This window comes from Coregonus lavaretus, assembly GCF_964263955.1.
Source record: "Coregonus lavaretus genome assembly, chromosome: 17".
NCBI lineage: Eukaryota > Metazoa > Chordata > Actinopteri > Salmoniformes > Salmonidae > Coregonus > Coregonus lavaretus.
In genome coordinates this window covers 41,057,134-41,070,600 of record NC_140004.1, presented here as the reverse complement: position 1 = coordinate 41,070,600, position 13,467 = coordinate 41,057,134, and the positions used below count along the sequence as shown (strand labels likewise).

The 13,467-nt window shown below is 42.3% G+C and overlaps 1 protein-coding gene and 1 pseudogene across 2 annotated transcripts in view; one reads left to right on the top strand and one right to left on the bottom strand.

Moving 5' to 3' along the window:
• The window catches only part of LOC311144399 (F-box/WD repeat-containing protein 8-like), a 28,523-nt pseudogene extending 25,171 nt beyond the window's left edge, over positions 1-3,352 (top strand). The window contains exons 9-11 of the transcript XR_014615583.1: positions 501-672; positions 2,636-2,753; positions 3,186-3,352. The product of XR_014615583.1 is annotated as an F-box/WD repeat-containing protein 8-like (transcript). The remainder of the gene's footprint in view (positions 1-500; positions 673-2,635; positions 2,754-3,185) is intronic.
• A 1,293-nt stretch (positions 3,353-4,645) lies between these two features.
• LOC311145148 (calcineurin B homologous protein 3-like) lies at positions 4,646-13,392 on the bottom strand. The gene is made up of 8 exons (XM_084181346.1): positions 12,396-13,392; positions 9,446-9,515; positions 7,908-7,988; positions 7,473-7,612; positions 7,012-7,073; positions 5,590-5,697; positions 5,296-5,343; positions 4,646-4,935 (listed from the first exon to the last, which is right to left on the bottom strand). The coding sequence occupies exons 1-8, from the start codon at positions 12,457-12,459 to the stop codon at positions 4,846-4,848; spliced, it is 663 nt and encodes a 220-aa protein (XP_084037472.1). The 5' UTR covers positions 12,460-13,392; the 3' UTR covers positions 4,646-4,845.
• Positions 13,393-13,467: the final 75 nt, after the last annotated feature.

Below are 13,467 nucleotides of genomic sequence, written 5' to 3'. Positions count from 1 at the left end.
GATATCATGTTTAATCAGTTCAAAACACCTACATTTTTGTAGCTTTGAGTGAATTAGTGTTATTGGTGCCTAAAGTAATTAAATGTTTGTTTATAAGAGGGCTAAAGCAGATTAAAACCCCTCAATGCCACCTGCTGTTACTGTTTCTACCTGTCTTTGTTGATGTGATCTTCTCTGATCATCTCTTACTGTTCTCTGTTGTTTCTCTCTGTAATGTATTGTTCTGAGGCACAACAGTTGCTCTGGTAACCTAATATGTAGCCTGAGTGCCAGTCTGTTTGTGCTGTAACGCCAACTCCTTATCACTCATCACCATGGCTTGACATTGACAGCAATAGAAGTGGGAAGACCACACCCCGATCTGGGTCCAGGCTAGAAAAAGATGCATCCTTTCATATCTTTAGTAGTTCACCGAATCAAGTATCTTTGTCTGATCTACTTCCTGTATCATCACTTCCTGTGATGAAATGACAACTTCCTCTCGCTGTGTTCCGTTTCAGGGTGAGGGTGTTTGACCTGCGCACCGGCTCCTCTGTGACATCACTGTACGCCCACCACATGGGCGTGACCTCCGTGCAGGCAGACGATTGGAAGATTGTGAGCGGCAGAGGCGAGGGATTGGTCTGCGTCTGGGAGATGAGGATGGGAGCCAAACTGTGGTATTTGCAACAGGTGGGACAAGAGAGTTCTTTCTCTTGGTTGTTTAGTGTGGATCTGTTGATCTGTTGATACATCTATTTATTAGTGCCACAAAAGGCAGGTAGAGTACTGACATATGCTATTCTGGACTTATTCATATACTCATTTACAGTTGAAATCGGAAGTTTACATATACCGTAGCCAAATACATTTAAACTCAGTTTTTCACAATTCCTGACATTTAATCCTAGTAAAAATTCGCTGTCTTAGGTCAGTTAGGATCACCACTTTATTTTATGAATGTGAAATGTCAAAATAATAGTAGAGAGAATGATTTATTTCAGGTTTTATTTCTTTCATCACATTCCCAGTGGGTCAGAAGTTTACATACACTCAATTAGTATTTTGTAGCATTGCCTTTAAATTGTTTAACTTGAGTCAAACGTTTTGGGTAGCCTTCCACAAGGTGAATTTTGGCCCATTCCTCCTGACAGAGCTGGTGTAACTGAGTCAGGTTTGTAGGCCTCCTTGCTCGCACACGCTTTTTCAGTTCTGCCCACAAATATTCTATAGGATTGAGGTCAGGGCTTTGTGATGGCCACTCCAATACCTTGACTTTGTTGTCCTTAAGCCATTTTGCCACAACTTTGGAAGTATGCTTGGGGTCATTGTCCATTTGGAAGACCCATTTGCGACCAAGCTTTAACTTCCTGACTGATGTCTTGAGATGTTGCTTCAATATATCCACATAATTTTCCTTCCTCATGATGCCATCTATTTTGTGAAGTGCACCAGTTCCTCCTGCAGCAAAGCACCCCCACAGCATGATGCTGCCACCCCCATGCTTCATATTTGGGATGGTGTTCTTCGGCTTGCAACACCCCCTTTTTCCTCCAAACATAACAATGGTCATTATGGCCAAACAGTTTTATTTTTGTTTCTTCAGACCAGAGGACATTTCTCCAAAAAGTACGATCTTTGTCCCCATGTGCAGTTGCAAACCGTAGTCTGGCTTTTTTATGGCGGTTTTGGAGCAGTGGCTTCTTCCTTGCTGAGCGGCCTTTCAGGTTATGTCGATATAGGACTTGTTTTACTGTGGATATAGATAATTTTGTACCTGTTTCCTCCAGCATCTTCACAAGGTCCTTTGCTGCTGTTCTGGGATTGATTTGCACGTTTCGCACCAAAGTACGTTAATCTCCAGGAGACAGAACGCGTCTCCTTCCTGAGCGGTATGACGGCTGCATGGTCCCATGGTGTTTATACTTGCATACTATTGTTTGCACAGATGAACGTGGTACCTTCAGGCATTTGGAAATTGCTCTCAAGAATGAACCAGACTTGTGGAGGTCTACAATTTTCTTTTTGAGGTCTTGGCTGATTTCTTTTGATTTTCCCATGATGTCAAGCAAAGAGGCACTGAGTTTGAAGGTAGGCCTTGAAATACATCCACAGGTTAGTGTTAGGGTTATCCTCCGATTGACTCAAATGATGTAAATTAGCCTATCAGAAGCTTCTAAAGCCATGACATCATTTTCTGGAATTTTCTAAGCTGTTTAAAGGCACAGTAAACTTCTGACCCACTGTTAAATAAGTTAAATAATCTGTTTGTTAACAATTGTTGGAAAAATTACTTGTGTCATGCACAAAGTAGATGTCCTAACCGACTTGCCAAAACTATAGTTTGTTAACAAGAAATTTGTAGAGTGGTTGAAAAACAAGTTTTAATGACTCCAACCTAAGTGTATGTAAACTTCCGACTTCAACTGTATGTGTCCTGTGGTTCCTGTCACTTGTATGCATTGCTAAAATATTCAGCATTATTCAACATTGACTTATCAGGCTGACATTGGCAGCAAACCAACAGGTGCATCAGTATTGATTGATCAATTCTCAGCTCCTTAGTGAATGGGTTTGGGTTTGTGTGTGTTGTTTGTGTTTGATGGTTAATCGTAAAAAATGGCGTTCGTTGTTTCTCCTTCCTGTCTGTTTGCAGGCACCCAGTCAGACATGTCCGGTTCAACACTAGCTCCCTGGTGACCGCCAACATCCCAGACGAGAAGTCTTCACGATGGGGCCTGCATCACAGACCACGACCTCACAGCCCACCACAGGTGACTGATAGCACACAGCCCCTCCCTCACCCCTCTAACACTGACTCCGCCCACCACAGGTGACTGATAGCACACAGCGCCCCTCCCTCACCCCTCTAACACTGACTCCGCCCACCACAGGTGACTGATAGCACACAGCCCCTCCCTCACCCCTCTAACACTGACTCCGCCCACCACAGGTGACTGATAGCACACAGCCCCTCCCTCACCCCTCGAACACTGACTCCGGCCAAGACTGTAAACCCTGAAGGCTGTTTGATGCTAATGCTAGTCACTCTGCTTCTAGGCTCTTCCTCAGGCTGTCCTATCCTAACACAGACCCACAAGAAAATACTGCTCATACTTATAAGCTTTGGGCTTAGCACACCTCTTCTTTATTCTACAGAGGACGTTATACAGAGAGTAGGGGCTCATTCTCTCCGTCCACATTAGACACAGGGGGAGTGATCTGCCTCTATGACTCCTTCCCAGGACCACGTTCTGCCCATCTGCAGGTCTCACTACGTAGTGTCATCTGGTTCCCTATGACATCCTGTCTGGCTCTCACCCTTCCTACTGACCCACTTACCCAGTCTACAACCAGGAATTTATAGAATGGTTGTGGGCCTATGGACAATCTACAGTATGTGATGTGTGTGTGACTGCATGGTTCTAATAGCCTGGTTAAAGCAGACTGAACGCTGTGCTCACCATTGTTTTCATTAGTGTTCAGTCTGGTTTAACCAGGCTATGGGGTCTGCACAAATCAAACCAGCTTTTATAAATCTGTTTGATTTTCCAAACTGAATTTAATTTTGAATTTTGTTTGTAAAGGTAGCTGTCTGTATTTAATTTTTTAAAGAATCTCATGTTTCCTCATAAGGTGAATGCTGTAAGTCTCCCTTCGAAGGCCATAGCAGAGGACAGTGTCCAGTGTTTCAATTGGAAATGCACAGATATAATAAAGCTTGGTGAAGTAGATGAGTCCCAAGTGTAATCTCTAGCCCTGTAGGAATGCACTGTGCCCCATGTTTCAGGCTCTGAATGTGAGCCAGAATAAAAGTGAGGCATTAACCCTAGATGCCAACTCTGATCCTCAGAAGTGATCCACATAGCAGGTTGTGTGAACCTCTAGGCATTCAAAATGTCAGTACTGTAAACATAACATTGACATGAGAGAGAGAGGAGGGGGGTATGAAGGGAGGAGGGGGGTATGAAGGGAGGAGGGGGGTATGAAGGGAGGAGGGGGTATGAAGGGAGGAGGGGGTATGAAGGGAGGAGGGGGGTATGAAGGGAGGAGGGGGTATGAAGGGAGGAGGGGGGTATGAAGGGAGGAGGGGGGTATGAAGGGAGGATGGGGGTATGAAGGGAGGATGGGGGTATGAAGGGAGGAGGGGGTATGAAGGGGGGTATGAAGGGGGTATGAAGGGAGAAGGGGGGTATGAAGGGAGGATGGGGGTATGAAGGGAGGAGGGGGTATGAAGGGGGGTATGAAGGGAGAAGGGGGGTATGAAGGGAGGAGGGGGTTATGAAGGGAGGAGGGGTTATGAAGGGAGGAGGGGGTATGAAGGGATGAGGGGGGTATGAAGGGAGGAGGGGTTATGAAGGGAGGAGGGGGGTATGAAGGGAGGAGGGGGGTATGAAGGGAGGAGGGGGGGTATGAAGGGAGGAGGGGGGGTATGAAGGGAGGAGGGGGGGTATGAAGGGAGGAGGGGGGGTATGAAGGGAGGAGGGGTTATGAAGGGAGAAGGGGGGTATGAAGGGAGGAGATGGGGTATGAAGGGAGGAGGGGGGTATGAAGGGAGGAGGGGGTAGGAAGGGAGAAGTGGGGTATGAAGGGAGAAGGGGGGTATGAAGGGAGAAGGGGGTATGAAGGGATGAGGGGGGTATATGTAGGCAATATTGTGCATTTACATGTCATGTATCACAATGTATTATTCGGATAATCATTTCCCATGAATCATTGAAAGTATGAAAACATTAGTGCATATGAATGGTATTTAAACATTAGTGCATATGGAAAGTATTTGGCTTCATTACAGAGGATGACCAGAGAGATTCATTCTACAAAAACAGCAGTGCCATAACGATGTCTCTTAAAGGAGACCGAGACTCATTTTGATTTTCCACATCTCAAGGTTGCAGTGTCCATGTTTAAAAAGCGAACGTGCATCCTCGTCTCAATATCAAAGGTTTTTAGAATCTGAGGGGAGAAAAGGAATATAAGACTGATATGGCAGTATAAAGTATAAAGTATACAGTATATAAAGTATATAAAGTATATAGTATAAAGTATACAGTATACAGTATATAAAGTATACCGTATATAAAGTATACCGTATATAAAGTATACAGTATAAAGTATACAGTATATAAAGTATACAGTATTTAAAGTATACCATCTATAAAGTATACAGTATAAAGTATAGCAGAATTTAAAGACACCAAATGTCACTGTTTTAATAGCTTGCGTTTGCATAACTCACAGTGAAATGGCATTTCCTTTTTTTTTTGTAACATTAGCCAATTTGAGTATCTTGTGAAATACACAGTAACACCATACCTGTAGAAAATGTTCAAAAGTGATTCCTTCATAGAATTCATCAGGTTCCTGAAAAACAAAGTAACCCAATTTAAGCAATAAGGCATACTTGTGTGCTGTCACGAATAACACATGGCTAAGGGCTGTTCTTAGGCACGACACCAAGCAGTACACAGTAGAACAGTACTTTGCACTTCAAAATAAGGTGTGGTTCACTAATGAATCATGCTATCAACATATCTTACTCATATACCTACTTCATTACCTATTTGATCTGTAGTACAATAAAGGGGTGTTAGTGATAAACATCATTACCATTTTGCCCCTTGTAGTGCCTGCCACTTCCAGCATGGCAGCGTCTGCGATGGCCTTGGCGGTCTCCTGCCCGATCATGCCAGCCTTAGATAGGAGCTCCTCCACCACCTAGACAGAAAACAGCACAACGGTCAATAAAACATTTTAGTGATTTATTTGGTTTTCTTGAATTTCTGATGTACACACAATTCAGCTTTAAAGCTGCCATTGGAATAAACTCAATTTATACTAAAAACATCAATGATAAACCGCCCTTCACAAAGCGCCTCAGGATAGGAATGCTGACAGGATCAGTTTAGCCTTTTAGATCCTAATGTAAAAGATTACTACATGGACAGGGGGAACCTGATGCTAGATCAACACTACTTCTATGAGATGCTCTGGGGGAATTCCGACCCGAGTTAAGAGCGTAAATGGAAATTCCCTTTGATGCTCTTTTCTCTCCAGGAGTATTCTGTCCTTGAACTTAAGCATGAGAATAGCATGCTACTCACCCTGCTATTTCTTTCAGGTGGATGTCAAAGAAATGAAGGTTTGGCTGAGGTGTCTACAGATACACCCTATTCTGACCTTGACTTCATTCCCTCAGAATTCCACCACCTTTTACGTGCGATGAAACTGTGAATAAGGTCGAGTAACCTGTCGGTTCCAAGTGGAACAACATCTACTTTCTTTTTTCTGATAGAAATAACACCATTCTCCACGCACTGTAATTTACAGATTGATAAGAGCTATTGATAAGAGCTAGGTAAATGAGTAAGCCGTAACGACTGGACCGTTGTCATGACAGTTCCATGATTAGTGAGGATTATTAGGATAGATCTATAGGACTACTGTTCAACCCCTATTGTACATTGTTTTCACCTTCCAATATTTCATGGATTGAACAATTGAATATGGCAACTTTCAGGATGAATCAAACCACTGTGTTTTTTATTTTATTCATAAATACTTTCCTAACCCTAAATAATATACAAGATCAGAGTATTTTTTAAAATCTACCAATTGGTGCTGAAAAGGAGACAAATATGTTTGTATTTACATATCTTTCTTTAATTGATCTCTTATATTCTGAACCATTCTCGCCATATATTCTAGTGAGTCTGTCGAGAAAATTCAAATTAAAAGGTAGGCCTACACCAAATTTAAAGGGATGACTTTAGATAAATGTAATGAAAAACCTATTGAATGAAAACTCCACAAGAACATCTGTTGGCCAGCAAGTGGGAGGGTTTTCAGCGCGCCAAGGGAACCACGCCTGCAAAGCCCGCTACGCACCTGCATAAGGTGAATACCAACTACTGAGAAGTGTCTAGGAAAGGCGAGGCGTACATTTCCTAAGTCTGAATCGGGCCCTTTGTGAATACAGGCCCTGGGCCTGGAGGACTATGGTGAGGAGAGAGTAGTAAAGGGAGGTCTTACCCGTCTGTACTCCTCCAGGGTGATGGTGCCGTCGCTGTCTGTGTCATGCATGTTGAACAGAACTGAACAGACACAGTAAAGAGGAATAAGCTAAATAGTTTTTTACCAAATATTTTATCCCCAAAGATAGTGTAACTTAAGGGTCTCTACTATCGTTGTTCAGGGGAAGGATATGACTAAAGCAAGGAGGAAGTAATGAATGATTAGAAAAATGTTTGGCTCTCGGAAATGCAGCTATGATTATGAGGAGCAAGACAGACTGACTGGTTCACTTTAGGCCCTATTTAGATTCTAGACAAGAGTATGATTACTGAACTGAAACTTTGTTAGGATTCTATCTAGGCTTGAAGAATAGCCCTTAGAATAGCAACGCAGAATCTGGTATTAGCCAAGGCATTAGCCCAGGGTACTAACACAAGTCTTAGACAAGGTTACTTTACTCATGACCAAACCAAACTCACATTGTAGTTTCTCCCTCCTCAGGTTCTCCCTCTCCTCCTCTGTTATGCCCATGGCTGCTGGGCGGAAGTGAGACATCACCATAAGGAACTCCTCAAAGCCAATCTCCTGGACTGTTCCTGCCTCATTCTGATGGAGGTTTCTGTATCAGGTACACAGAGAGGCATTTACCAGGTTAAACCAGGCCTACCAGTGAGGGCAGGGTTCAGTTTGGTTTAACCAAACCACTAGAGAGGCATAGAGTTACAGTTACATGGCAATTCACTGAGACTGCCATGCGCTGAACACGCTTCAAGACTAAAGCCTTGACAGCATCACTGATTACTTCATGAACAAAACTGTTGTCTATGTGTAATAACTTGGTTATAACAGTTAATGGCAGTAAAGATGCATTGCATGAGTGATTTCAATATTTTCAATATTGCACTTTGACTCACCTTTTATCAAAGAAGGCATTAATAATTTGAGCCCGGATTGGATTGTTATCTAGAGCAGGGATGCTGGCCAAATCCTCTCGACTGCAGAAGAAACATGACATGACAGTACGTTAGTAACAAGTCAATAACAAAACATGACAATACGTTAGTAACAAGTCAACAACAAAACATGACAATACATTAGTAACAAGTCAACAACAAAACATGACAATACATTAGTAACAAGTCAACAACAAAACATGACAATACATTAGTAACAAGTCAACAACAAAACAGAAAACATGACATAATAGTTATTTACCTATATTAATCAAAGTTAAAGGGCGTCTTTTTTCTAAAGGTCAAGGTTATTGTTCTGTCAACACATATTATATGAATGCAGTACAGTAATAAATATCAAAATAAATACTTGTATACTCCCTGTTTCTTTTTAAAGGGAAGGCATGTGCAATCTATCACTGTGTCACTATGCAAGGCAACCTGCCAATGATGAGTGATTGTGTGTGTGTGTGTCTATATGTGTGTGGCCATAACATAAATACCCACAATACAACACATTCAAAAGGACTTAGCAGGCACTATTTTAGGCCTAGATTCAATCAGATCATGCGTTAACTGGCGATAGCCGACACCCGCGTAGCTGATGTTTTGAAGGTGTCGGAGGTGGAACTACTGAGCAGCTGCTCTTGTTCATTGTCACGAAGCCACACCCATCCCACTAATGTTAGAAGTTCAGAGCGAGAAAGTGTAGACTATATAGAAATAATGACGCTCAAATTTAAAATCATTAAAGAAAATGATGAGGATTTCTATCAGCCTAATCGAGGTGTAGATTCGAACTTGTAAACAAGGCTGATTTTTCTTAATGCGACTCCGTGCAGGCAGGTGTACATATGTATATAGGTGGGAGCACATGCATTGTCAAGGTCTCCATTCTTACTGTTAAACTTAAGTTTACCACTTACCAAATATACATTTCTTTAGCATGTCATGTATGAGGGTGTTGGTGACTGTATGAGGGTGTTGGTGACTGTATGAGGGTGTTGGTGGACTGTATGAGGGTGTTGGTGACTGTATGAGGGTGTTGGTGGACTGTATGAGGGTGTTGGTGGACTGTATAAGGGTGTTGGTGGACTGTATGATGGCGTTGGTGGACTGTATGATGGCGTTGGTAGACTGTATAAGGGTGTTGGTGGACTGTATTAGGGTGTTGGTGGACTGTATGAGGGTGTTGGTGGACTGTATAAGGGTGTTGGTGGACTGTATGAGGGTGTTGGTGGACTGTATAAGGGTGTTGGTGGACTGTATTAGGGTGTTGGTGGACTGTATGAGGGTGTTGGTGGACTGTATGATGGCATTGGTGGACTGTATGAGGGTGTTGGTGGACTGTATGAGGGTGTTGGTGGACTGTATGAGGGTGTTGGTGGACTGTATGATGGCGTTGGTGGACTGTATGATGGCGTTGGTGGACTGTATGAGGGCGTTGGTGGACTGTATGATGGCGTTGGTGGACTGTATGAGGGCGTTGGTGACAATACCTTAGTGTCTCCTCATTGTTACTCAGCTGTCTGAATCTCTTGTTGAGGTTGCCAATCTGCTCCAGGGAAACTGAAATAAAACAATCACAGTGGTTTAGAGGAGCAGATTAGCATTTGCAATTTAACAGTAGTGAGCAATTTAAGACTTAAGACTTCAAGTCCTAATAACTTGAGAGTATTCTATTTCCAGATACACCACCCTCCTAGACTGGTTGGAAATCTTTGCACATAATTTATTTTTCATTCTTTCCCTCTGGATTCTATCGGTTGTGAAATGCAAAACATGTCAATGAACTGTAGCAAACAGGTACAAAACAGATAAACCTGTTCAGAACTGTGACAACAATGGGCTTACGACACAATCAGCCTGATGATAAAAAAACACAATCAGCCTGACGGAAAAACAAACACACTGGTGTGATTATATTTGCATTCAAAGGGAACTTTTTGAATTATTGACTTCTGTGTGGGGAATTGTTTTCACATGAGCATTTGAATGTTTTGGTTGCTAGATCCAGTTATAGAACCACAGTTTGTGTTTATTTTAAAGGAGGAACTTGCTTTGCCCTCAGTGCCTGTTAAGAGCACATACCCACATGGGTATTTACAGGAACAACAACTACTCTAGGTGAATGTGCTTCAGTAACCACAGAACAATAGCCTACCACAAACTAGACTTTGCACAGGCAGGTGTACAGATTTATGTAGGTGGCGGTGCATGCATTGTCAAGGTCTCCATTCCCACTTTACACACATGGTAATAAACTTAAGTTGAAATACCTCCGTACCACTTACCAAATAGAAGTTTCTTTAGCATCGCAGGTTGAGTAAACTGACACTCCATAACCAACAAGCTTTACTTATTAAACTCTCTACACACTAGCTGTTTTGTCTTATTGAACAGTTTTGTTTTATTGTCTCTTCTGACAATCACAGTCATCCCGTTTATGAAAGCAGCCAGCTGATAAGATGAACAGATCAATGTTCCAAACACCTTGCAACTGCTTCAAACCTGTGTGTCATGCAGCATTAGAGTAATTAAGTGTAAATCATCCACTTTTTATACTTTGAAGGGAAGGAAAACTTATCACTTCCAAAAATAGTGTGATATTTGTTTGACTGTCAATTAATTTTTTAATACATAATTGACAGTGTAATATTGAAATCACAAATGATAATTGTCTTATTTTCACTATAAATTTAAAACATCAGACTATAGAGTAAGCTGTAGACAACATATTTGTATTTGTATTTATTATGGATCCTGGGGTCCAGCAAAAGTAAGGCAGTTATACATTTTAAAACATTAGAATACATTCATAACAGATTTCACAATGGTTCCATGCAAGATATTATGGAACCATATTGGCAAGTGGCATGCCATTCTATACAACTGGCTCATTAAACAGTTTTCCTTCTGTCCTTACCTACCACCTTCTAATCAGATTTCCAATGGAATGACAGAAGGACAATCCAAGTATTGTCTATTCATGTGAAAACAGTTGGAATACAGCATCTTATGTTGTGCTCTCCAGAAGACTGACTAGAAGACTGACCACAAAGTAATGTGATTATGCAATTCATAATTCCAGTTTAAAATATGAAATGATGAGGCACTTCTAGATATGCTACACTATATATACAAAAGCATGTGGATACCCCTTCAAATTAGTGGATTTGGCTACTTCAGCCACACCCTTTGCTGACAGGTGTATGAAATTGAGCACACAGGCATGCAATCTCCATAGACAAACATTGGCAGTAGAATGGCCTTACTGAAGAGGTCAGTGACTTTCAACGTGGCACCGTCATAGGATGCCACCTTTCCAACAAGTCAGTTCGTAACATTTGTGCCCTGCTAGAGCTGCCCCGGTCAACTGTAAGTGCTGTTATTGTGAAGTGGAAACGTCTAGGAGCAACAACGGCTCAGCCGCGAAGTGGTAGGCCACACAAGCTCACAGAACGGGATCGCCAGGTGCTGAAGTGCGTAGCGTGTACAAATTGTCTGTCCTCGGTTGCAACGCTCACTACCGAGTTCCAAACTGCCTCTGGAACCAACTTCAGCACAATAACTGATTGTCGGGAGCTTCATGAAATGAGTTTCCATGGCCAAGCAGCCGCACACAAGCTTAAGATCACCATGCGCAATGCCAAGTGTCGGCTGGAGTGGTGTAAAGCTCTCCACCATTGGACTCTGGAACAGTGGAAACGCGTTCTCTGGAGTGATGAATCACACTTCACCTTCTGGCAATGGTTTGGCGGATGCCAGGAAAACGCTACCTGCCCCAATGCATAGTGCCAACTGTAAAGTTTGGTGCAGGAGGAATAATGATCTGGGGCTGTTTTTCATGGTTTGGGCTAGGCCCCTTAGTTCCAGTGAAGGAAAATCTTAATGCTACAGCATACAATTACATTCTAGACGATTCTGTGCTTCCAACTTTGTGGCAATAGTTTGGGGAAGGCCCTTTCCTGTTTCAGCATGACAATGCCCCTGTGCACAAAGCGAGGTCCATACAGAAATTGTTTTTCAAGATCGATGTAGAAGACCTTGACTGGACTGCACAGAGCCCTGACCTCAACCCAATCGAACACCTTTGGGATGAATTGGAACGCTGACTGCGAACCAGGCCTAATTGCCCAACATCAGTGCCCGACCTCACTAATGCTCTTGTAGCTGAATGGAAGCAAGTATCCGCAGCAATGTTCCAAAATCTAGTGGCTGTTATAGCAGCAAAGGGGGACCAACTCCATATTAATGCCCATGATTTTGGAATGAGATGTTCGACGAGCAGGTGTCCACATACTTTTGGTTGTGTAGTGTATTTGTCCATTCATCGAAGTATAGGCTATTTATTAATTAATTATTAAGAGTTATTTTGCATTTGATTATAATCACATAGAAACTGAAATAAAACCGTCGTTTGAGTATAATATAGCCCAGGCTACTTACATCCAGTTCGGTCAGCCAGCTCTTGGAACTCATGTTCAGTGGCCGCAGACTGCGAGGCTCCCATTGCGGTTATTCTCAAAAGAGCGACAAGGGCGCATTGAAGTTATTTCAGGAGCGCACGATCTTAACCGCAGGTGAAACTACTTCAGTTGTGCAGACCTTTTGCGCGCGTACTGTAGTGTCCTCGCTAGTAGTAACTCGTTCCTCTGCTTTCATAAGGAAGTTAGTAACATGCACTCTTTATTATGGTCTATTTGGAGAGACGCTGTGCTGATTTCCCCAAGGTCCTAAAACAGCGTACCATTGTGGACGAATCGATTTTTTACAGAAGTCAATTCAGAATGAATCGACTGTGTCAAATGAATTACTGATAAAAACGTGGTGCATCCTAGTCATTAATAGCTTTGTGTGTAGTGAAAATGCATTGTCATTGATTATAATGTTACAGTATGTTTGGAATTTGCCCTTATCTTTAAAAAATATATACCTACTATAATTTCAAGTCTGAGTACATTCCGGAAGAAATAATATAACAAAAACTGCTGTAGTCCTATTGTGGTGGAGAAATCAGAATTAGCTAAGTAACATAGATAATTAACATGTCTTATCTGCAGAATATGCTTATATGATTGAACTGTTGAACTCTTGTTATTAGAATGTCTCCTTTCGGACCCTGGTGTGGGCAGCTGCACTTTCTCCCTTAAATGGGCTTCAGTCACCTGGGGCCCAGAGAGGGGAGAGGTCAGGCTTGTCTATCACATGTCCTTGTTGCTATGCAGAATATCAGAAAGAGAATAGGCCAAAGGAGGTCAGAAGGAAACATTGTTTCCATATGTGAATATGTGTCTTTACCTATTGCAAACCATGTGAAGGGATGGCATGAGGAATGGGAACCAATCACTTTGCTCCACAATGTCTGTGTGTCAGTCGCCCCCTCCTTTGGCCTTGGAAGATTGTCCTCTTCCCTGGTTCCCTTTTTGCAAGGTGGAAACTAACAACAAATGTCCTCCCCCCCCCCCCCCCAAAAAAAAAAAAATAATAATAATTTTTGTAAAGTGCTTATCCCACTGGC